Consider the following 23319-nt stretch of genomic DNA (forward strand, 5'->3'; position numbering starts at 1 on the left):
ACGTTGAGATGAGCTATACCCCCAGATCCTCCCGTCATAAGCCTAACGCCGCTTTTCCCAACCCAGCGAGCGAGTATCTTCCCATGGCCGACGCTTCAAGGAAAGGTCAGCAAAGCCCCATGCAATCTATGCATTGCCTGATCTTCAAAAGACGCAGTCGTCGTCCTTTCTTCCCGTTATCGAGGAGTCGCTTTCACAGGGATGCTCAGGGGATTTGCAGCTTGCAGGATCACCAAGCCAGTATTTGAGTTTGATGCTGAAATACTAGGTTCCGAACGGCTGTTCCAACACGAGCAGCAAATGGTGATTAAATGGATTGTGTGACCTGAAGGGCGCCGTCAGTGACATTCCGTTGCGCCTCAATATTGCAACCCGGATGTTGACCAGCCAGATCAGCACGCTGGAGAGCTGTCATTCAGCATGTCATCGTCCAGTTGCACAAACCGTCCAAGGGTTTGCCCAGAACCACTCACACGATATCGAATGGGAATGAGCGACACCTCGTATCGACGCTTGGCCTGCTCCGTGTTGTTGAGCCTGAATCTCTTGGGCAACGCGATCATCACGCCACCTATCTGAGTTTCCCACTCCCCGATTTCTGAGTGACGGCATAAATATTCCATATTTTGTCGTCTGAATCTGTGACATAGCCTCATCAACCGGAATGCCTCACAAACGGCGAAGTGCGCGTCGCGCTCAACAACCCGAACGACGGCTTCACGCCTGGCGAAGACGTTGTAGGTACAGTGGCAGATGTGGTCCACTCTCATCGCCACAGCCTCCGATCAATAGTGGTAAGCGAATATTGGTACGCGAGATTCTTGGACAAGTACGATTGACATCTAACATATCTAGACTTGTCGCACGTGCAGACCAATCGGACGAATTCCCTCAGATGGCGCGTGCAGCATGCAGTACTACCCAAACGCCTTTTACGACCTGAACTCTCAAACTCCCTGGCAAACTCCTTGCACCAATTGCCGCCATATTAAACCCGCATCCCCTCAAACCATTTATGCCTCATCGCCTGCTTTGTGCGGAACCGCTTCGCCGGGTCAAACTCCAACAACCCTCTAAGCAAATCCTTTGTCGTCTCCAACTCGTCAGCTGAAAAGCTCTCACCAACCAAATCGTCTAGTAACTCCTCCAGCGTCAACACTACCGGGGCACCATTCGTGTCTATATCACGATCTCGGCTGCGGAGGTGGTGATTTATGCGTTCCCCACTTGCGGTGAAATACTTCCGCCACCCCGGCCACTGGCGATCTCGGAGACCTTCATCTGACGGAAACCCGAGGACATTGTACATGTCGACGAAGTGCAGATCATCTATCAGTTCGAAGACGGAGATATCGCAGAGATCAAAGAGGGCTATTCCCGTGATGAATTCGAAAATCAGACAGCCAAAGCTCCACATATCTTGTGCTGCTGTTACGGAGCGCTCAAAAAGCGTTTCGGGAGCGCGGAGCGAGAATGGTGGTGCGGGGGTGTGCGGAGGGTTCGTTGTGAGGAAAGCTAATGGTTGATGTTAGCTTTTCCTACCATATGGATCGGGCAGAGGGACGTACATCCACCAAGGTCGGAAACCTTGACTGTGAACGGCCGGGAGATATCGAGGTACGGCATCAGCGAGTCCGCCGGTACGATATACTTCGGAAGCTTTACTCCATCAATCTCCGCCTTTGACACCGGCGTGAGCGGGATGTCCTTATCCTGCTCCAACTCCGCTACCGACCGAGATCCCAAATCCTCCAACGTGAAGAGGAGATTCCGTGGCTGTACATCACCATGTGCGATAGCATTCTCCAGCATATAGTCCAACCCCAGCAGCGTCTGCCACATAATCGATTTCGCCGTCCACAGCGGGAACGGACAATCTGGGAACAGCGTATCTTTTACCTCTGCCACACTAGCGCCCATGGGTTCATACACTAGTGCTTGATGGATGCCATTAGGCCCAGCAACGCGGAAATGGTCGAGCAGCGGTAAATATTGCGCGCGACCCGGATGGCTAACGAGCTTGGAGGACGCAAGCCGCTCATAGATGCCAATCTCACCGGTCGGTTCACTCTCCGCTTGGCCAATTTTTAGCGCGACATAGCGATCGAGTCTAAGCTAGTTAGCTTCGCCCAGTCCAAACTTAGATGCAAGCGAGCTTGATTGTACAAGGTACGGGGTATGGGCAAATGACGTGCTGTGCCTCTGACACTGCTGTGTGACGTACCGGTTATCTCGCGCCAACCAAACAGTGGAGAAAGATCCATATCCCAGCTTCCGGATGATGCTATACCGAGTCTCCTGGAATGTATCGTGCAGGTGTACCGGGTGGAATCGTCGCTTGGTGTAGTATTCCAGCGGCTCAATTGTCCGTGCGGGGAGGAGGCTTTTTGCGCTGGACGATGTGCTCAGCGTGCGTGTGCGGGTCTGCCCGCTTCCGCTGGAGGAAGTTGTCTCGCGCGAGGATCGAGAGCCCATCTCGCTTGATTGACTTGGCGTGTTATCTCGATTTTGAAGGCCCGGTGCGTCAAGAAGAAGGCCCCTGGCACGAAAGGAAAGAGCACTCGACTCAAAAAATGGCTGGCAGAGCAGTGGCGGGGTGACTTAAGTTTTGAAGTTAGATCAGCCGTCGTGGGAGCTACTGGGCGCTCGTCAACCGCGCTTGGATGAAAATTCGTGCATGGGGATACAGCAGTATTTCCTACTATTGGTTGGGGAGTTGGGCGTGCATCTCCGCTCAGGCATTATTTAGTTCTGCTATTACCTAACCTGCCCTTGCCCAGCGGACGTGGCAGTGGGGCGGTCCAAGTCGGATCGGCCCGTCTCCATCATTTGGCAAGTTCATGCTCTCGGGGCTGATGCTTTCCTCCAAAGTAAGTGCTTGCTCGACAAGGCAATGGAAGAGGATAATTGCTGATACACAAACTAGGAGACCAGCACGAAAGGTTCATCCACAGGACCATCACCACCCAGCTCACGATGAACTAGTCGCAACCTCCCTTGCAGCAACAAACGCCTCAAAGAACTCCTCCCAATCCCCCACTCCCTCAAACCTGACCTCCCCGCCAATAGCAAAACATGGCACCCCACTGACCCCTTGCAACTTGAGTCTTTCCCTAGCCGCCTTCGCCTCGTATTCAACCTCCTCAACACCCCCATTCCCCGCAAGGAACTCCCTAATGACACCCTCTTCAATCCCCGCCTCAACAGCGGAGTTGACAACAACACTAAGATCGCTAATATCCCTCTCCAGTTCAAACTGGTATTTGAACAAAGCCTCTGCCACGCGGCACTGCAGTTTGCCTCCTCTGATCTGTGCAGCGAGGAAGAGGACTCGGTGCGCAAGGCGTGAGGATCCGATATACCCCCCGAAGGAGAACTTGATTCCGAGGGGTTTCCCTGTGCGGACGAGGCGAGTTTGCGCGGCAATTATTTGCGACTCTGTCATGCGGCGGGCCATGCGGTCTGCTCAATCAATCAATCAATCAAGCCATCCTGATTAGCACCTGCCAAAAATTGCAGTCCCGCCCCCTATACCCCGTTGAGGACCTTGTTCAAATCCGAGCAAGGGAAATGGAGTCTGAGCTAGGGGTAGCGGACCCGTACCATGAATCAAGACACTTGCTTCAGGCTCAACCTCGTCAATGAAATACGGTCTCCAGGATATCTCGAATGTATCCTTTGATCCGCCCGGGTATGTCTTTTGGTAGAGGGTGATCGCGCGCTGCAGGGTGCGGTAGCCGATATAGCACTTTCCACTCATAACTCATGCGATTAGCCATTTTTACTTTTTCTTTTTTTTGTTGAGGGGTGAAAAAAGCACGTGGGTGGCGGGAGCATACCCAGGGACAGATGGGGTCGGATATGATTTCAATCGGGATGATTGGCATCGTGCAGTGCGCGTTGTTTCTGTAGAGAAATAACTAAAAGGATGGTTATGAGACATGGGATATTGCGAGGTTTTATATGGTGAGGAGGAGCCAGGGGCTCACCTCTAGTGCCCTGGGCGGAATTCCGCACTGCGGCGCAGATCGACCTCGTATGAGGCGGGGGTTTGATTTCCCATGCTCCTGGTACGGAGGTAGACGAAGGAGCGGCCACTATCAAGTAGTAGGTCAAAGTACTATCTAGTTATAGGCGACCCAAGCAACAGAGTGCTCTATTCCCCGGGAAACCATGCCGACAATCCGCGACGCCATCTGTGCAGCTTGCGCTGAGGCAGAGAGGCAGTAATCAGGTGGGATGTTGGTAGACAGGGACGAGACTCCGCGGCGCAGCAGCCACACTGGTCTCACGACTGTGGACTGAGAAAGCGCAGGCTCGAAAAGGTTGTCTCGAGAGATATTGTGAACCTATAGGAAGGTCGAGTGGCTGGCATTGTTCTTCTGGAAGAAGCACAGGCTTGTCGCGTATCTTTCCCGCATCAAGCCTCTTGTGCTGAGGGTTCTCTGTGGCATACCAGGGAAAGGTGATCTGCCGGTAAAGGTGGGCAACCATCAGCTTATTAGCCACCGTGCTGAAAATATAGCTACAAACCTATTGTGCAGCTAACGTGAGCAATCTCTTTCCTTTTTTCCCCCTTAGTTCCCAGTTCCCCAGTCCTTATTGCAGTCTTAAGAAAACTGTAGACAGTAGAAAGTTTTGCTGATAGGACATGACGGCAAACCACCCGGCCCTCGACAAGGATCCTGTACCAGAAGCAACCAATGCGAATGTGCGGGACGGAGATAGTAGTCGAGCACTCAAAATCGCTTGAGGCCCGACATATCGATCCTGATCCCACCCACACCGAAACTGCTGAAAGTCAACGGTTGTAATCCAAGATGGCACGCAAAACAGTACACGAAAATCTTTGAAAGCGCTCGAAACAAGCCGCTCGCATGCCAGACAAGGCGCTCTACCAGGTGACAGATAACTATCATTGACCTGACTAGGCAGCTGTGATATCCTATCCGGAATTCCGCGATCCAGCGTCCCAGCGGAGACTTGATAAAGCGCAGCTCCATCCTCGCGAGTAGCCCGGGTAATGGGGTAGGTATATGAAGCCTCCTCGAATGCGGTGTGTTGATCAGCCGTCAGAGCTCCGGCTGAGTGCGGTTCAGGCGTTTCTATGGTGTCCTCTTCGGACATACTTTTGAACAGTTTCGCTACGCCGCGGTGAACGCCACAAGGCCGAGGCATCAGTGTCGCTTGGTGAGACCAGGTATGCGGCTCGTCTCTTCCTATTGTCAACTGTCGGTGCTCAAAGGGTCAAGACCCAAAGGCAAAATACCGCCCAACCTCGACGAAGAACCCGGAACTCAAACCTGGCTGGCAAGCATCAGTGCTTCAATATACCTATAGAGCCGAGACCTGCACGGTGAACGACGGCCCGGTTACTTCTCTCGGGTTTGCTCCCTCGCAGCTGCTGTGCTTGATTGCTCCTGTCTCGCGAAGCCTTTTCTAAACTTCGTGTTGCACAGGGAGTAAACACCCATCAGTCCAGGTAAGGAAGGACCATGGCCGGCCTCGATACGAAACCTGACCTCCCGCTCGCAACCTCTCCTCAGCAAGCATCCTCCTACCGACGTTGTATCAATTGCGGCAGCAGTTCCTCAATGTCATTCATTTTTTCGAATCTTCAAGATATTTGTACACGACCTACAGGACCGCCTCGGGAATGCAGGCTGTTCTATTTTTGAATGTTCGATGTTCGATGTTCGCCCTGCAGACCACCTTTGCGTTTAATGAGAGCATTTTTGTCACGGAGAGGACATAACTTGTCACTGTTATTGGCTATCGTTGCTTTTTCCAAGGCGCATTGTAACGGCATTTCATCTCGCTGCGCCTCACAGGGTGCAGGGCGCCGACCAATGGATGAGATCTTACCTGTGGCGTTGAGGCTGACCATGCAGTACACTGCCCGAGCGCAGCCTCTCCGAGACTGCAAGGCTCTGGCGAAGAAAGAATAAAGGCCGCAACGCCCCAACGGCGGGGCAACTCAACCTGGCAGCCCCTCGAAAACAGAAACCGTCGCTTCCCTGACACTCCTTGCTTTCCGCCACCTTCCTCTAGCTTCGCGATCTAGCCACCGGCAGCCCTTATCCGATGAACTCGTCAGTAGAATGTCCAGATACAACCGCTCTCACCCCAGGATCCTCGGGCGAGATACTCGGCCCCACAGTGCTTTTCTGGTTGGTTTGCTTCGCAATCAACTCGATGACCCAGCCCACGGGCCGGGTGCTGGGAATTCCGTACGATCACCCCTCCATACTTCGAAGCTCACCAATCATTTGTGCGTTTGACGCTATTGAGGTGCTCGTTGAGTGGGCGTCTCTCGCCTTCAACCCCTCGAGCCCCATGACATTGCGCGTGGCCGCGTTCCATCTCGTACACCACCGCACCCGCGATGAGCCCAGCGCTCATGATGCCGTGCGGGCGATAAAACGGATCAAAGAACAAACTCAACTCCGCTGGGCGACGTTCCTAATCGGCACTGTTCCTCAGTACATCAAGCTATTTGCTAGCAGAGGAACTCCATTCTCGACCGCTTTTGGGACTATGTACCTCGCCTCGTGGTTGCTGTTCGAGGCCCTGTTTTGGGCCGCGCCAATAGACAACCCCTCCGTCCATGCTGTTCCTGCTATTCCGCAGTTTAAGCAGGATCGCACGAGACGCATTTGGGCTCGCACGGCTGCCATCTGCAGTGCCATTGTGTACTCTTCACCATACGTGTTCCTGGTATTTGTCTTCAACCGCAGGCTGGACGAGTACCTGGAACCCAGCGGGTGGGAGGATTTTCGAACTGGACCAGTGGTAGTCGCAACAAGCTTCGTCTTTCCCTGTGGCTTGTTGGGATTCTGGTGCTGCTTCTGGTGGGAAGAGACCTGGACCGCACTTCGAACGGGCCAAGTATCTAGGCGAGAAATCTTGCTGTGGGGCGCTTCTATCTCTGCTTCGGTGCTTATGACGAGTTGCACTGTGTCTGTGTTCTTCGTGGACCTGGATAAATTCGCCGAGGCCCCGAGCATGATTCGAATGATCACGTTTCTCTCAGTTGGTGCCCTGGGGTCTCTGCTCGCTGGTATTGCTTTGGTTGCCAAGAGGGAGCTGTGGGGCATGGACTCGTTCGACATCATGAGACTCTCTGCTATGATTCACCTGCCCACGCTGTATTACTGTCTTTTTTATGATCCCGCAGGTACGCATCTCCCATCCTGGCTACAGTGGCTTGGATAGACCAGAAACCTAAGCACGGAGAGGGTTGGAACGGAAGAAATACGCATTCTCTGAACGACATCCCCACCAAGGTCACCTTGAGAAATATTAGATATGTGAGATTAATGTATATCTATCCAAGCCACGTCTATGAATATTCAAACAAGCGCCCGGAACCAAAACATGATAGTCCTCGAGAACAATGCAAAATTAGGGTACAGCAGTGATACAAACACAGGGTATGTAGACGGAAATCAGGTAAAAGGAAGAGGAAAATAGAAAAATGAAGGATCGTCCGCCCAGTAGATAGTATACAAGGGCACGTCGTATACGCATATACGCATCAATAACAGTCGAAGGCACAGCTCAAGGCTTCGAGAGCTGTTCCTTGCGGAAGAAGAGGAGGAAGCCGGCACTGTCGGACCGTTAGCAAAACATTCCTGCACAGCCAGCCACACTCCCCACAGGAAGAGAAAAGGAAGAAGGAATGGGAAAACTCACCAAACAAGCAACTGACACCCCAAGGCAACCCAAAACCAGCCGTTGGCCAGGGCATCCGCGCCCTTGGTAATATCCGGAGAAATGGGGCCGGGCCCCGTATTATTCGGCGCGAAGCCACGCGCGCAAATCGTGGCAATGGATCCAATGACCTGAGACACGATGAGCGTGAAACACATGTGCATGCGCGTCAGCGTCTGCAGGAGGATGATTCCGAAGCCCAGGCCCTGGATGCTATCCAGCACGCCGAGCCACAGCCACAGGCTGCGAGACACCAGGGCGCCCGAGGTGTAGCTGCCGCCGGCGGCCCAGGGGAGGTAGTATCCGATGCCGGAGACACCCCACCAGATCTGGATGAACCGCGGCGCGCCCAGGCCACAGGCGAGGACGGGGAGGAACCAGGAGTGCTGTTTGGAGAACTGGGAGACGAGGTAGAGGAACAGGCACCAGATGACGCCGAAGAAGACGACGCAGAGGATGAGGATCTGCCATTTGGTGGCGTGGGCGGTGGTCCAGAGGAAGCTCCAGTTGCGGCCGTAGGGGGCGCTCATGAAGAAGTTTTGCAGGATGACGGCGACAAAGTTCCACAGGACGATTTTGCGGCGGAAGACGGAGCGGTAGAACGAGGGGACTTTGCCGGGGACCTGGCGGTAGTAGTTGGGGAGGCCGAAGATGAGGAGGAGGCCGACGGCCCAGAGGAACATGGCGATGGGGTAGCAGATGGCCCTGCAAGGGATTGTTAGTACTTTTCAACGGGATACAGAGGGAAAGGGAGGACGCACGTCATCTTCCAGGTGTTGGAAATCTGATTATCAGCCGTGAGCAGCCCCTGACTTGCAACCTGCGCAAGCGTCGAGCCCCAATACCACAGCGCAATGACATACACCTGCTGAATGCCCTGAATGATACAAGCACGGAAGATCCACTTCTTCACCGGCGCACCACCCTCATCACCAAAGTTGAGCGCGAAGAAAATCGACCCACTGCTAGAGGCAGCGGCATAGAACCCGGATCCAACATTCTGGATCCAGCCCCGGTTAAAGCTGTCTGATTCCCAGTGCGCAGAACCGATGAGTAGGAAGGCGATGCCGTACAGGAACCAGGGGACACTGAGGCAGACGACGGACTTGAAGTAGCGGAAGACGAGCCACCACAGCGCCGAGGTGATGGCGTAGGTCGTGGCGATACCATACAGTTTCTCGGCGGTTTGACCGACTTCTCCTGTCAACAGAGTGATTTGGTACGAGTTGGCCGCGATGATTTGGCCGAGGGCCAGCACGAGCGTGTACACGGGCCAGTCGCCTATCTTGATCTGCATCCACTTCTTCAAGCCGGTGGGGGGAACATAGTCCTTGCCCAGGAGGAACTCGTCATCATCAGAGACATAAGAGTCGTTGAACGCATGCTGGCCATTGCGCGAGTCGTTGTCATCAAGAGGAAGCGACTCATTCGACGAGCCACCACCGTGCTTATCGCGGAAGATGGACGGCGTCGGCGTAGCCTTGGACCGACCGAGTCTCGCATCGCGGAACTTGTCGAACCACTGGCGCTCAGACTTGATGAGGAACTCCTCGATGCACAGCTGCGACTCAGAGTTGGACCCGTTGAGCTTCTCGAGTTTCTGCTCGAAATTCTTGTAGTACTCGCCGTTGGAGTCGGTGAAGAACGGATCGACCTTTTGCAGCTTGAAATCCGTCTTGCCGCTGACGACCGAGTTGAGGGACAAGGCAGAGGCGCTGCTGTAGCGGTTGTGATTGGCCTCGGCAAAGGGTTTGGGCGGGGGCAGGAGGCTGCGGTCGCCTGTGAGCGGCGAGCCGGGGGTCGTCGGGCTATGGATGGCGCCGGGGGTCATGGGGAGTCGCAGGGAGTCCTGGCTGTTGCGGCGGCTGTACGAGACAACACGGGTACCAGACTGACGAGCAGCTTGTGCCTGGCGGATCTGCTCGATCTGGTCGGGGGTGACATGGTACTCGTCATCGGCATAGTAGCTGAGAATCGACTCGTTGTCGCTGGAGCTCTCGTTCTCCTCTTCCTCGGGGATGTTCTCACCGGGCTTGCGGACACGGCTGCGACCACGACGGGACCGGTGACCAGGACCAGAGCGCACACCAAGAGACAGCGAACGCTGAAGACCGGCTGGCTGTTCCGTGTCGCTGGTGCTTGGCTCGGGGGTATACACGTTCTTGTTCGTGGTGCCAAAGTCGCTGAGGCGGTTGAGGTTCGAGTAGCTGCTGTCCCGGGACGGAGGCATCAGATGCATACCAGGCCCCATGAGCGGACTGGTCGGACGAGCAGAGGGGGTCATTACCCCAGTTGGCGTCGAGAGACCAGACGTCGTCAACGGTTTCCCGTGCCCCTTGGCAAGCTCCTTGTTGTGCACCTGGATGGCAGTCGTCTGCAGGATCTCGAGATCCTCCACCCACTGCGCAACGGGGAACCGCTGCTTGGCCGAGCGAGCGCGCATCATGGCACGGGTCTCGGTCTTGGAGTTCAACGCCGCGTTGATGGCAAGCTTGAACTGCTGCAGCAAGTGGGACGTCGAGACGGATTCAACGGTATACCACCAACCAGGCATTTGACCGAGTCCACCAACGCGGGCACCGATTCCGAGCGCACCCTTGCGACCAAACTCGACTGCGACAAGACCAAAGGGCTCGTCACGCGAGGGGATGAGGGCGAATTCGGCACCGGAGAAGATATACGGGGGCAGGGCTGTGAATTCAGGACGGGAAAAGACGCGACCAGGGTAGATCTTCATCATGTGGTCGAGTTTCAACGCGGCGAAGCGACCGTACAGATCAATGACGGGACCAACGCAAATGAGTTGGACGTTGGGCCGCGCCTCGAGAACTGCAGGCATGACATCTGCGATGAGATCGACACCCTTTTGCATGGACCAGCGACCGACGAACACGAGGAGATCAGCGTCAGGGTTCTGCTCGAGCCCTGCCCATTCCTGCGCCTGTCTCTTCAGTTCACCGCGCTTGGCTTCAAACTCGGGGTCGACGGTGATGTCGGCTGCTGCACCGCCCTGCTCGCCCTTGGTCCACTCGCCGACATCAGACGGGTCAGGGTTCGGCAGGTTACCGACCTTGCGCAGACCCCAGAAGATCGGGTATCGTGCGTACGAGCGCTTGCCGTACTTCTTGGAGACACCGACGGCACCAAAGCCCTGCTGGTGGACACGCAGGTACGAAGCTCCCGCGTGCAGGAGGTTAAACACCTCACCAAACTGCACGTACGCGCGCGCAGTCTCGATATCCAGGTTGAACACGGAGCAGACTTCCTCCTTTTCCTTTTGCGTGCGCATCGGCCACAGACCCTGGAACTCGGCGTTGTGCAGAGACAGGGCGGCGGGGATGGTTTCGGGGAGGAGATAGAGGGGGGCGAGGGAGCCGTGGTAGTCGTTGATGTGGTAGATGTCGGGCTGGAAGCGCTTGATCGTCGCGGCGATACACTGGTTCCACGCGGAATAATACACGGCACTGTCGAGGTCGTCCATGCGGGCTGGGTATGGCTCGGATTTGGACTGTTGCCGGAAGACGGGCGCGTCGAGGAGGACATAGGTGATGTTGTTGAGGACGTGGTATTGCACCTGCACCTGGTACGGGTTCCCCAGGATGACGACCGTCATGGGTTCCGCCGGGGTATCCTCAGGGTAATCGACGCCGCCAACGCAGGGGACGACCCAGATGAGGTCCTGGTGGCCGAGCGTCTTGCCCATGAGCTGCGCCATGACACCGAGACCACCGATTTTGATCTTGATGGCCCAGTCTTCAATGTCGTATTCCATGGTCGCGATCAGGACCGTGCGGCGCTTCCCATCGGCAGCAGCCGCTCCAAGAGCAGTAGTGCTCTGCATGAACTTGGACTTGCCAGCGAGGCGCATGAGACCGCTGGGCGGACCGCCGGCTCTGCCTTCGCGGACCTGCTTGAGCTTTCTCCGGAGGACGAGGGGGATCATTCCGTGCGACTCGCTCACACCGACCTGGTTGAACTTGACCTGGTAGAAGGACTTCATGAAGATGTACACGCAGGCGGCACCGGTGAGGACGGGGATGATCCAGAACAGAACGTACATGGCGATCTGGGAGCTCTGGTGTCCAACGGGGATAAGGTCGTAGCGCATCGTGGCATCATTGATGTAGAACTTCCACGCGAGATACGGCGAGGGCGGGGCGTCACTGATATTCACCAGGGTAGCTGAAAGAGAAGAAGGCGGCATGCGGTCGAGGACCTTGTCACCGTCGACATCACCCAGGACATAACTCTGATCGGGCTCGCCGTCGGGGTTCATGCCCCAGACATTCAACTGACCGACGGCCGGCCACTCGGAGGTGAAGTGATACTGCCAGTACCCATTGTTGGTATTCAGCTCGACCTCATTGCTCAGACCCCCGTCGTATCCATACTGGTTGAAGGGCCCGTTGAAGAACAGATGCGGCCAGCGGCGCTGCACCTTGTGGTCCCAGCCGACATCGCCCTCCTGCACGTAGTCACTGCTGCCGGTCAGACTACTCCAGTACTCGACGCGGACGTGGTGGCCGCTCCACTTTTGCTTGTGGGTGCCGGACCACTCGAGTGCGTCGATGGTGTCGTTTCCTCCGGTGTATTTCCTCCAGCTGGAGTAGGACGAGCCCCAGTTGGTGGAGTAGCGATATTTCGTGGCGCCGGCGGCGTGGTGCTGGATGAACAAGGTGCCATTCTCCGACTCGTGCAACAGACTGGACGAGTAGTTGGCCGTTGTAAACACCATGGGGTTATCGATCTGCCCGATGCGGAAAAGGAAGTGGTCGACGGCGTTGGTGTAGTCATCGCCGTCCTTGTTGGTCGCGTTGGTCACGGTGACTCTGTGGATGCCGTTGTACACACGATTCAGGTTGGCGGCCCACTGCCACTTGCCGGGGATGTGGCCCGTGTAGTTTCTGGCCAGGTAATCGATCGTCTCGTCGATGCTTGTGCAGGAAACGGACTTTTCGTCGATCTGCGGGGTCTGGTTTGCTTCGGTGGACGAGTCAAAACTGATCGACTTGGTGACCGAATCGCAGTCCATCTCTTCGGAAAACTGCAGCTTGATGGGAACCGTCTCGGAAGCATCAGGCGCAACCGTTGACCGCAGCGGCGAATCATGCCCGGCAGCGTCATCGTCGCCGGGCTGGAACTTGGTGATCATGGGCATGGGCCCCTTCCAGCGGGACTCGGGGACATAGGCGCGGTACTCGTAGCGATCGAGGGTCATTTCGGACAGGCACCCCTGCCAGTCTTCACCCTTGGTGTATTTCTCCAGGGTCTGCGTATCATACGGATAGAACAGATTGCGGACCTTGGTCCCCGCGGCAAACGGCGCAATGAGCGCAGTCTCGTTGTCCGTGCAGTCGAACTTCCAGTCCATGGTGCGGTTGACGTTCTGGTAGACGAGCCAGACGGTCTGGTTCTTGTTGTTCTTCTGCAACTCGGTGTTCATGTCGCGCTGCACCGACCACACGCCCGTTTCAGTCGCGGTGCCGTTGGAACCGGGGTACTGGGTCTGGTTGGTGTTGCTGGAGAGTGCGTAGAGCATGTACCCGTCGTTCAGAGCCGGGTACAGGTCGCGCAGCTGGAACATGCGCTTGTAGATGTTTCGCACGGGGTGCGCGGGGTTGCGGTGGTCATAGGTCACCGTCTCGTCGTAGCAGCCCGTGCTTGCATTCGTGATGGGCCACTTGTAGTACTGCGAGGATTCGAGCGCAAAGCACCCGTGTGTCTTCCACGCGGTTGCGGGGGACATGGCCTGTCGACCGTAGATGTAGTTGGAGGCGGTAGCGTCAAGCACATAGAAGGCCTGCTCCTCGCCCCAGAGCATCAACGGGATCCCGGGGAGCATAATCGTCGTGATAAAGGATCCAAGCATCTGGCGCTCAACTCCCCACTGGACAGCAGGCCATCTGAAAACATCCTGGTTGGTCACGCCATACATGTGCCGGGGATCAAACTTGCCCGTGTTGGGATTAATAAGATCATTCGTGCTGGTCATGTTATTCCAAGCATTGACAAAGTTGACAGGGACATCAAATCCCGCAGCCAACTGCCCATCCATGCCCAGGAAGCGGGTGAGAGCACGGTACGTCGAGTAATGGAACGCGGCGCCGTCAATCGCCTCATGGCCCGCCTCACGCAGGAAATGCTGCGGGTCCGACTCGTTGGTCAACTTCATCGCATCCAACGGGTCCGGGATATACTGGTTGGGCTGGCGCCCGCGACCCAAATAGATGGACCCGAACTGGTTTCCGCCGGTGATTTCGCCGGCGATGAAGAAGTTCTTCTTGCCCACCTTGCGCGCGCATTCGCGGTATTCCATGGACATTTCAGCCAGGGCGTCGACCGTCGCCTGCGTCGCTTTATCGTACCGGAACCCGTCGATGTCAAACGACTGGATGATCATGCAACTATGCCGGATCAGTCGCTGACGCACAGAAGGGTTCCACTCGCGCAGACGATCCTGGACGGACGCGAACTTGGCCAGCTGGCGCTGCCAATCGGGGAACACGCCAAAGGCTTCGATGTCGCCGTACTGGTCAAAGTCGCTGTTGTAGCAGCCGACCAGGCCGGACGTCCAGGACTCGTTGACGGGGTACCCGTTCTCGTACCAGAAGCGTGGGTAGTCGCAGGTGGCGTTGTAGTCGTTGCCAATGTCAAAGTCGACGTAGCGCCGGTCGGACTTCCACAGGGCTTTGTGCTCTTTTTCGCTAAAGGGCGTTGTGGTGTTGAGGTGGCCTTCGAAGCCGATGAGGTCGCCCATGCTGATTCTATGTTAGCCTTCTCTGCTTCGAAGCCTGGCTGGCGAAGATGGAACGCTGGGGAAACTCACGTAGCAATCGTATTATCAAAAACAACATACATCCCGCGCTTGTGAATCTCCGTAATGGCATTGCGCCACTCCTGAATCTTGCCAAAATGCTGATCGAGCAACGTCGTATCCAGCGCCGAATACCCATCCGAGCCCCAGGGCTGATTCATGAGGATCGTACCGGCAAGATAAATGCCCTTGATGCCCATCCCCTGGAGATAATCGAGGGTATCGATGAGCCCCGCGACATCACCGCCGTGCCGCATCTGGTTGGAGTTCAAATCGTGCTCAAACGCCGTCCCGTTGATGTTGTCGTTTTCGGGGTCCCCGTTGACGAACCGGTCCATGAAGAGCGTGTAGAAGGGGAAGCGCCAGTTGTCGGGGGAGGGGAAGTAGTCGCCCTCGTGGTCCGGCCATGTGCCCGAGTATTCGGCGGGGTTTGTGGCGTCTTTGTTGGTGTTGACGTTGTAGTCCACGAGGGACTCGTCGTAGGGCCAGGCGACGACTGCGCTGCGGAAGAGCAGGGCCGCGAGGCCGAGAGATAGGCCTGGTCGCCACATCCTGTATATGTGTGTGTGGATGGGATTATACCTGGCGGTATGTTGAGGTCAAAGTGACTAGCACTCTGGTGGTTTGACCAGCTGGCCAGCTGTGTGGAGGATGAATTAGGTAGAAAGACACATAGAACCGCTCAATGCTAGACAGATGGATGCAGACGCAGATGCTCAATCAACGAAACAAGAACCACAACGGTAGCGACTGTGTGTAACCAGAGAACGAGAGACTGGGGGTTTGGAGATGGTAGGGATGAGAGCTGGAGAGGGAGGATGAAAGTTGGAGAAAGTGAGATGCCCCGTTGACCCTGAAAGCGAATGTCGAGTTGAGGCGGGGGAGGAGGGAATCAGCCACGTCGATGCAAAGCGAGTGAAAGGCAGACTGGCTGGCCTGGAAGTGATGGGGACGATAGCTCAACGTGCGCAAAAGATAAAGAATAACAAAAGTGCACGCTAGCAAGGCGTGAGAAAGCCAGCAAGAGTAATAAAGGCCCAGGCAAATTGCATCAGCCAGCTCGTGGAGCAAATTGGGAAAAAGTAAAGAGGCCCGTTGCTAATAATACCAGCAGCTGCATACAAAATCCACCGTGCTAACTCTGCTAAGGTGTTTAGGCAGTTCGGGGACACGAGACTAAAGGCTGAAGCATCAGCTTGTCCGTGCGGTGAATATTAATCCTGACTATGGCCACTTTGATAATCCAGAATCCAGATAGTTACACTGGGCTGGGACAGCTCTCTCGGACTTTTCCGCCTTATGGGCCTACTCCGTTTCGCAGAGTAAAAATATCTCGATGATCCGCTACAAAGGCGAGGAGCATGTAAATCTCTGCGCGGAGCCTCGATCACGATCAGGCTGGCAGTGATACGGAGAAACGGTCAGAACGTGTAAAGCAGGAGATGCCCTATCGCCAGAGTGGACCCGATGGGGCGATGGCTGATGCAGTGGCTCTCGTCACCGAGATGGGAATAGTCAAGCGATGGATGGCGACCGAGGCTCAATCCTGAAAATCCTTGCTGTTTGACAGCGGAAATCCAGGGACCTGGTCACTTAGGGCTGATTGTGCCCGTTTACCCTCCGAATCGTGCAGCGTGCATCGTGCATCTTGTGTATACTTCCCTTCGCAGGCAACATGACATTTCGGCGCTGCAGACAAATATCCCGAAATAACCGTCCAATGTCTCAGGCCCAAACACGACACGACACACCAGCTTGTCTCGGAGCCAAGTGGAATTCTCTGCTCCGACCAGGCGAGTACGAGATGGATCACTGAACCCAAGTTCGGGCTTCGCAGGGTTTGCAAGACATGGCCAATCGCGGCCATCGGTAGGCTATCGCAGCGGGTCATTGGATGCTTTGTCCCTCGTCTGGTTGGCTTGGTCAAGCATTGTCAAGCAAGCCGGGAGCCAGTGGGTCGGGAAAAGATTCCAGCGTACGGCCGAATTACAAGACGTGATTCGGGCCGACCGTCGGGGCTGGTCACCGTCTGGTACGGTAATTGCGAGTATATATAGTAATCAATTGTCATGGATCCACCCTGATACAGCCACCGTCACAAATTAATCAACATTGATTGCCATGACTGTGGTGTTACATCTCGTGCCCTAATTGCTTTTCTTGAGCTATCAGCACTCCAAGATTCAGATGATTATGGTCAAACTCTAGATAGGATAAATGGTGATTTGAAGCAGGAAGAGTTCGGCATTGCCAGGACCATGGAACCAATTTGAGCTATTGAACTGGATTACTCAAGTATTCGGTGAGACAACCAAGTTTTTATTACCCTGCCAGATGCGAGTGTCCAGTCCTCACCGATATGACTCCCAAAACAGGAGTATCTCCACGTTACGTAGAGCCTCGTCAACTTGAGTGTAATACTCGCCCTGTATCGTACGATTCTTTCATGGCAAGTCTTTTCAAGACATCTCCACTTGAGCATGACGTTCTTATCGCTCCAGTATTCTAATCATTACGGCGTGACGGCTAAATTACCCCTCGTCTGCCAGTGCGTTCCAACTCCAACGGTCAACCATGTGTGCCTTGAACTTGTGGGACAGTACAGGCATGAACTGTTCTTAGACCACGAACAGTTCATGCTCCTGCTCATCAGCCCCATGTTCCTTGTTTGATTATTGACGATCTGCTCCATCATCCCCAGCTTTCGAACGAACAAGACTTGGACACCTCGAGGCAATTTCGATTAATCATATTCGATCCTCGCCACCTCATGCTGGTGAGACATTCTTGACTAGTCGCCGGCGTCCACCGTCAAGGAAAGATAGCAATTGCCTTGGCAGGCAGTGTGTCCGGCAATCCTCGGAAGCGGAGTCTGTCTCAAGACGATTTCCTCCCTCGGCTGGGTCGCCGGCCTTTTATAGCAATTGGCAGCTTTCAATCTATGGATTCTGGGCCTAAGACTCCAGTGCAGACTCCAGTCTACTCCGTACAAACTCCAGTGTCCCACATTCTTCCCGTGCAGACATTGACGCAGGAACGAACTCAACGGCGTGGTTGTAGAGAGTAAGCTAGAGTCTATACTCTGATTCTCACGCCCAAAAGGCCTTGTAAACAAGGCTAGAGCAGGAACATCCTTGCTTTATCCAAGGATAATAATTAAGTGGCCTATCGTAGTGCAGCATCCCCTGTCCTTCCAGTGTAGATAGATGGCATGTGACCGAGTTGATCCCCCGCTGTAACCCTCCATCCTGGCCTGGTCAGTGGTCACGGTACCCGCGTCCCAAAGTTGGCCCTGCTGGGCAGCGTTGATTCCCCCCGACGATCCCTCCAACCCAGTTCCACGATTCTTCTGTTGTTGTGTGCGGTCTTTACCCCTGGCGTTCCTTCCTCGCGTGATCTTCACTCCTTTGCTACAACCAGTCACTCTTTTACTATCGCGGCTATCGCCCAAGTCACTCGTTCTAATACACCACGACTCGGCTCTCGACGGTCTAGCACGCATTGCTCTCACTCATACGCTCTTTTCGCAGTGACATGCTATCATGACCAGCGCAGGAAAGCCCTGCACCTTGAACCTCCGATAACCCGACACGAAACGACAAATCAACTATACCCCGGTGTGTACCCCTCGTGTCAGAACTCAAAACTCCGCCACGATGTCCGCTCTTTCATCATCTATAATATGCCGCCTGGCACTCCTAACGACCTTATTCTCGCTCCTCTGCACACACGCCTACGCGGCAAACCTCGCAGCATGGAAATCCCGCACCATCTACCAAACCATGACGGACCGCTTCGCGCGCACAGACGGGTCAACCACGCACGCCTGCAACACGACCGCCGGCCTCTACTGCGGCGGCACCTGGCTGGGCACGCTCAGCCACCTCGACTACATCCAGGGAATGGGCTTCGACGCCGTCATGATCTCGCCGATTGTCGAGAATGTCCCGGACCGCGTCTCCTACGGCGAGGCGTACCACGGATACTGGCCCGTCGATCTGTATTCGCTGAATGGGCGCTTCGGGACCAAGGAGGATTTGCTCAAGCTGAGTGAGGGCCTGCATGCGCGCGGGATGTATCTGATGATGGACGTCGTCATTAACAATATGGCGTATGTCCTCAAGGACGGCGGGAGTCCGGCCAAGGATATCGAGTACTCGAAACTGAGCCCGTTTAACAAGGAAGAGTACTATCATCCGTACTGCAAGATCACAGACTGGAATAACTATACGAACGCGCAGAACTGCCAGACGGGTGATCTGGAGGTCGTCCTGCCGGATCTGTACACGGAGCACGAGGAGGTGCAGACTATCCTCGAGAAATGGACGCACGATATGATCAAGACGTATTCGATTGATGGGCTTCGTGTCGATGCGGCCAAACACGTTGACTCGGGGTTCCTGACGAAATTTGTGGATTCAGTCAAGGCTGATACGTTTGTTACCGGTGAAGTCCTCGAGCGCGAGGTCGATATCGTCTGCCACTATGCCGACAACTATATTGCAAGCATGCCCAATTATCCGATTTACTTTGCCATGCTGGATGCGCTTACGAATGCGACGACGGTTAACCTGTTCAAGGAAGTCGAGTTGATGAAGAGCGCCTGCAACGACGTGACGTCGCTCGTCTCCTTCTCCGAGAACCACGACCAGGAGCGAATCCCCGCAAAGAATGACGATATCGCCGTACGCATAGCCCTCATCCCTTAGAAATAACCACCGCTGACCAGCTGATAGATCGCCAAAAACGTGCTAACATTCACCCTGCTCTTCGACGGCATCCCGATGATCTACCAAGGCCAAGAGCAGCACCTCGCCGGCGGGGGCACGCCCGAAAACCGCGAGGCCATCTGGCTCTCGAAATACGACACGGCCGCGCCGCTCTACAAACACATCTCGCAACTCAACGCGCTCCGCAAACACGTCACGGCCCTCGGGGCCGACTACCTCGATTCACCCACCGTGCCCCTGCACCGCGACGACGGCGCCATCGGCTTCAAAAAGGGCGTCGAGGGCCGGCACGTCGTGATGCTGCTTTCCACGCAGGGATCGACGCAGGCGAAGCCGTACACGATCCCGCTCAAGGTTGCGTATAACGCGGGGACGGACGTTGTCGAGGTGCTGGGGTGCACGAATTACACGGTTGATAATGCCGGCCAGATGGTTGTTACGATGGATAAGGGGGAGCCGAGGGTGTTTTATCCGACGGAGCTGATGGAGGGGAGTGGGCTTTGTGGGTTTGAGAAGGGGAATGTTACGCTTGCAGAGCTTGTGGCGGGGGTCGCGGAGAGGAAGAGTAGTGATGTTTCTGGTGGGAGTAGGCGGGTTGTGGTTGGTAATGTGGTGTTGGTTGTGGTGATGTTTGTGGCATGTTTGATGTTTGGATACTAAAGTCGCGATGTACCCCCGTGTGCTCATGTTGTTGCGAGTGTTTGCGATACCCCCGTGCTCTAATTCCATTCTTTTTCGAGAGCGAATCATCTTCTCCGGCGTGGCTAGCGAATTGGAACAGGAGAAGCGTTTCGACTATAGCACGCCATGGCTACTTGACTGCTCCTGTGAAAGCACACCACATGGCAGTCGACATCCACGGTGAGACCCGATAGATTGTCCACTGTCTGGAGTACAGTGTCAATAAAGAGTGGGTCATGTCTTGCTCTGCTCAAAACGCAGCCAATCAAATCGCCATTGCTAATTTTCCGACCACAACCAAGCAAATTCAATATGATGCATGCCGCGCAACTACCGCGCGAATCAGCACTGCAGAAACAGCCCCACAGCGGTCCAGACCCAGACAATGTCTTCAATCCGACCCAGTCGTCTGTCTCAGTCTCATCTCGAATTTTCGCCAGCGGCGATCCAGAAATAGCTTCGAGTCAACAACGGGCGCCTTTCTGGAAGCGGGAAGAGGGCGAGGGCGATTGTTTTTTTTTACGAGACGGGATCCAATCGGATGGGGATTGTCTTACTTCGAGAATCTTTCTTGTTCGATCACAGTGCGTAGGGGTGGATAATTTATTTATGCTGAGCTCTATACATACGGAGGAGCGGCTCGAATTACCCGTCAAGACGTCATCGCTCTCAACGCTCCACGAGCAGGACCAAAGCGAAAACGAACAATATGCCGTCGTTGCTATCGCTCTTGCGATTCTTCTCGCCGAAGAAGCGGAGAGAGGCGAAGCGGTGGAAGGAGATTGAAGGTGCGCATACTTCTTCTTTGCTCCTCAATCCAGTATACTAAATCCAGTCCAGCCTCAGCCGCGCAACTCCAATCCCTCCGCTCATGGACCTCCTCAACCGAAAACACCCTGTTATTCCAAGCCTTTGAATGGCACGTACCCGCCGACGGAGCGCACTGGACGCGCCTGCGCCATGCCCTGCCCGGGTTGAAAGCCATCGGCATCGATCAGATCTGGCTCCCGCCGGGATGCAAGGGGATGGACCGGGACGGGAACGGGTACGATATTTATGATTTGTATGACCTCGGGGAGTTTGAGCAGAAGGGGAGCGTGCGGACGAAGTTTGGGTCAAGGGAGGAGTTGCAGGATCTCGTTGAGGAGGCGCAAGGTCTGGGGGTTAGGGTTATTTGGGATGCGGTGCTTAATCACAAGGCCGGGGCGGATCGTGTTGAGAGGTGTATGGCTGTCAAGGTTGATGAGAATCGTGAGTTTCCGATCCCTATACTGGCTGCAAGTCAGTAGTAGGTTCGATGCTGACCATCGCAGGACGAGACAAGGAAATCTCCGCTCCGAGTGAAATCGACGCATGGGTTGGATTCGACTTCGAGGGCCGCGGTGACCAATATAGCACGGTGAAGTACAACCAGTCGCACTTTTCCGGCGTCGACTGGGACCAAAGCGCTCAAGAAAACGCCATCTACCGCCTCATCGGCCCACGCAAGGGCTGGGCCAGCGACGTCTCGCGCGAAAAGGGCAACTACGACTATCTGATGTTTGCGAATCTCGACCTGTCGCACCCCGAAGTGCGGCAAGATCTATTCAACTGGGGCGCATGGATTACGAAAGAGTTTTCCCTCGGCGGGATGAGGCTCGATGCAGCCAAGCATATGTCTGTTGCCTTTCAGAAGGCATTTGCCGCGCATGTTCGCGAGACGACCGGGAAGCCGGATTTGTTCTTTATCGGAGAGTATTGGACGGAGAATCTGCGCGAGCTGATGAAGTATCTGGAGGATGTGCAGTATACGCTGGCGGCGTATGATGTGCCTCTGGTCAACAATTTCTCGCGAATTTCGAGGAGCAGGGCCGCGGATCTGAGGAAGATCTTTGATGGCACATTGGTCCGGCATAAGCCTGAGAGCGCCGTGGTAGGATATCCCCATCCCTTCATGCATTGGAAGAGCAAAGCTGACCACGATAAAGACCATCGTCACGAACCATGATACAGTACGTAGATCCCATCCCGTCCAGCAACACGCCTCACCTGCAGTACTAACCAAAAGCGCAGCAACCAGGCCAAATGATGGACGTACGTCTCCTCCCCTCCCAACCTATCCCAACCCAACACCACAAAACTAACAAGAATACAGACCCCAATAGCCCCCTCGTGCAAACCCCTCGCCTACGCCCTAACCCTCCTCCGCAAAGAAGGCAACCCCTCCCTCTTCTACGGCGACCTCTACGGGATCAACAGTCGTACCTCCAACGGCAAACCAGCTATCCCGGGCACGCCCAAGCGACCATCGTTCTCTGATAAGCTCCCCATTCTCACCCGCGCACGCAAACATTTCGCCTACGGCGAGCAGCAGGATTATTTCGATAAGCCAAATTGTATTGGTATGTGGGTGCTATGTCCCCGGTCCCCTACCCCCTGCGTCACGCTACGTATGCATGCGATGTGACGTGATTCCTCGTATCCAATTCCGATCCTAAACTCAATATTCGTCTTCGGCCTCGTGCTGACTTTCGTGTCACTGATAAGGCTTCGTCCGCTACGGAAACGCCCGGCACCCCTCCGGCCTGGCCTGCGTACTAAGTAACGCGGGCGCAGCGACGAAGCGCATGTACGTTGGCCCCGGGCACGCGAACGAAACATGGACGGATATCCTACGCCCGCAGGGTCAGACACAAAAACAAAAGGTCACCATTGACGCCCGCGGCTACGGCGAGTTCCCTGTGGAAGCGTGCAGTGTGAGCGTGTGGGTCGAGCAGTCGGCCGCCGCTAGGTTTGAGCTGCGGTTTGAGGAGAAGTTGTGCGTCTCACCCTCCCTCCCTTGAACCTTGTCCTCTCTTTTTGGTTTTTGGCTTTTGGCTCTTTTAGCCGGTTGGTTTATTCGTGTGAGTGCGAAGTGCTAACGTGATGATCTCGCTGCAACTACTAGTGATTTCGATATCTATGGCTGATGGCACACGGATCTGAATCTGATTGATCGATGCATTGCGACGGTTGTGATTGAACGATAGCGGAAATTAGTGTCTCACCCGTCGAACCCTCTATCTATCGATAGCAGACTACACCACACGAGTGATAATGTTTAATGTACCTGAATCCACGATACGGGAGATAGGCTCCAAGTTCCAACCCTGAAAATAACCGGGACCGGAAGCACCGGCCGACCAAACCATCAAGAAATCGAGTAGCCGACCGAATAGTAAGATTTCTAAGATTTCTCAGACGTCACAGTATTCTTACGATATGATAACGTAAATCACCCGAGACCCTGTGGATCACGATTCACACCGTTCAGGGAACCAAGAGCGAGGGAGAATCTAAGAAAAGGGAAGCCTTGGACAAGAACGTTCAAGCCCCCGGCCCAGGCACTGGGCAACGTACCTT

The 23319-nt window shown here is 55.0% G+C and overlaps 7 protein-coding genes across 7 annotated transcripts; 3 read left to right on the forward strand and 4 right to left on the reverse strand.

Annotated features, from left to right (window-relative positions):
* Positions 1-866: 866 nt before the first annotated feature.
* BJX68DRAFT_191689 (kinase-like domain-containing protein) lies at positions 867-2640 on the reverse strand. The gene is made up of 3 exons (XM_071037398.1): positions 2225-2640; positions 1569-2110; positions 867-1515 (listed from the first exon to the last, which is right to left on the reverse strand). Exons 1-3 carry the CDS (start codon positions 2473-2475, stop codon positions 989-991), a joined length of 1320 nt encoding a protein of 439 aa, XP_070902651.1. The 5' UTR covers positions 2476-2640; the 3' UTR covers positions 867-988.
* A 273-nt stretch (positions 2641-2913) lies between these two features.
* BJX68DRAFT_191702 (DsbA family oxidoreductase) lies at positions 2914-4277 on the reverse strand. The gene is made up of 4 exons (XM_071037399.1): positions 3990-4277; positions 3840-3920; positions 3604-3748; positions 2914-3462 (listed from the first exon to the last, which is right to left on the reverse strand). Exons 2-4 carry the CDS (start codon positions 3885-3887, stop codon positions 2972-2974), a joined length of 684 nt encoding a protein of 227 aa, XP_070902652.1. The 5' UTR covers positions 3888-3920; positions 3990-4277; the 3' UTR covers positions 2914-2971.
* A 172-nt stretch (positions 4278-4449) lies between these two features.
* On the reverse strand, positions 4450-5574 carry BJX68DRAFT_229474 (uncharacterized protein). The gene has a single exon (XM_071039044.1). The coding sequence runs from the start codon at positions 5176-5178 to the stop codon at positions 4600-4602; it is 579 nt and encodes a 192-aa protein (XP_070902653.1). The 5' UTR covers positions 5179-5574; the 3' UTR covers positions 4450-4599.
* A 106-nt stretch (positions 5575-5680) lies between these two features.
* BJX68DRAFT_229475 (uncharacterized protein) lies at positions 5681-7302 on the forward strand. Its single transcript, XM_071039045.1, has one exon. The coding sequence runs from the start codon at positions 6085-6087 to the stop codon at positions 7213-7215; it is 1131 nt and encodes a 376-aa protein (XP_070902654.1). The 5' UTR covers positions 5681-6084; the 3' UTR covers positions 7216-7302.
* A 29-nt stretch (positions 7303-7331) lies between these two features.
* On the reverse strand, positions 7332-15078 carry BJX68DRAFT_279200 (uncharacterized protein; the record flags this gene model as incomplete). Its single annotated transcript, XM_071048688.1, has 4 exons — positions 7332-7609; positions 7696-8418; positions 8475-14471; positions 14540-15078. 4 exons carry the CDS (start codon positions 15076-15078, stop codon positions 7561-7563), a joined length of 7308 nt encoding a protein of 2435 aa, XP_070902655.1. The 3' UTR covers positions 7332-7560.
* A 2411-nt stretch (positions 15079-17489) lies between these two features.
* BJX68DRAFT_191770 (alpha-amylase) lies at positions 17490-20282 on the forward strand. The gene is made up of 2 exons (XM_071037400.1): positions 17490-19212; positions 19264-20282. Exons 1-2 carry the CDS (start codon positions 18184-18186, stop codon positions 19915-19917), a joined length of 1683 nt encoding a protein of 560 aa, XP_070902656.1. The 5' UTR covers positions 17490-18183; the 3' UTR covers positions 19918-20282.
* Positions 20267-22976, forward strand: BJX68DRAFT_191788 (alpha-amylase). The gene is made up of 7 exons (XM_071037401.1): positions 20267-20726; positions 20779-21189; positions 21252-21850; positions 21906-21929; positions 21991-22011; positions 22073-22319; positions 22465-22976. Exons 1-7 carry the CDS (start codon positions 20648-20650, stop codon positions 22758-22760), a joined length of 1677 nt encoding a protein of 558 aa, XP_070902657.1. The 5' UTR covers positions 20267-20647; the 3' UTR covers positions 22761-22976.
* The last annotated feature ends 343 nt before the right edge of the window (positions 22977-23319 follow it).

The sequence above is a fragment of the Aspergillus pseudodeflectus genome, assembly GCF_044049435.1.
Source record: "Aspergillus pseudodeflectus strain CBS 756.74 chromosome Unknown BJX68scaffold_7, whole genome shotgun sequence".
NCBI lineage: Eukaryota > Fungi > Ascomycota > Eurotiomycetes > Eurotiales > Aspergillaceae > Aspergillus > Aspergillus pseudodeflectus.

Excerpts from the sequence above, each read along its gene's own strand:
- BJX68DRAFT_191689 (XM_071037398.1), bottom strand. The coding sequence starts at position 2,475 with ATGGGCTCTCGATCCTCGCGCGAGACAACTTCCTCCAGCGGAAGCGGG. Across the intron at positions 2,111-2,224 it reads TGGTTGGCGCGAGATAACCG|ACTCGATCGCTATGTCGCGC; the intron begins GTACGTCACACA and ends TAACTAGCTTAG. Across the intron at positions 1,516-1,568 it reads GGTTTCCGACCTTGGTGGAT|CTTTCCTCACAACGAACCCT; the intron begins GTACGTCCCTCT and ends ATCAACCATTAG.
- BJX68DRAFT_191702 (XM_071037399.1), bottom strand. The coding sequence starts at position 3,887 with ATGCCAATCATCCCGATTGAAATCATATCCGACCCCATCTGTCCCTGG. Across the intron at positions 3,749-3,839 it reads CCGACCCCATCTGTCCCTGG|TGCTATATCGGCTACCGCAC; the intron begins GTATGCTCCCGC and ends ATGAGTGGAAAG. Across the intron at positions 3,463-3,603 it reads AGCAAGTGTCTTGATTCATG|ACCGCATGGCCCGCCGCATG; the intron begins GTACGGGTCCGC and ends TTGATTGAGCAG.
- BJX68DRAFT_229474 (XM_071039044.1), bottom strand. The coding sequence starts at position 5,178 with ATGCCTCGGCCTTGTGGCGTTCACCGCGGCGTAGCGAAACTGTTCAAA.
- BJX68DRAFT_229475 (XM_071039045.1), top strand. The coding sequence starts at position 6,085 with ATGAACTCGTCAGTAGAATGTCCAGATACAACCGCTCTCACCCCAGGA.
- BJX68DRAFT_191770 (XM_071037400.1), top strand. The coding sequence starts at position 18,184 with ATGTCCGCTCTTTCATCATCTATAATATGCCGCCTGGCACTCCTAACG. Across the intron at positions 19,213-19,263 it reads CAAAGAATGACGATATCGCC|ATCGCCAAAAACGTGCTAAC; the intron begins GTACGCATAGCC and ends ACCAGCTGATAG.
- BJX68DRAFT_191788 (XM_071037401.1), top strand. The coding sequence starts at position 20,648 with ATGCCGTCGTTGCTATCGCTCTTGCGATTCTTCTCGCCGAAGAAGCGG. Across the intron at positions 21,851-21,905 it reads ATAAGCCTGAGAGCGCCGTG|ACCATCGTCACGAACCATGA; the intron begins GTAGGATATCCC and ends ACCACGATAAAG. Across the intron at positions 22,012-22,072 it reads AACCAGGCCAAATGATGGAC|ACCCCAATAGCCCCCTCGTG; the intron begins GTACGTCTCCTC and ends ACAAGAATACAG.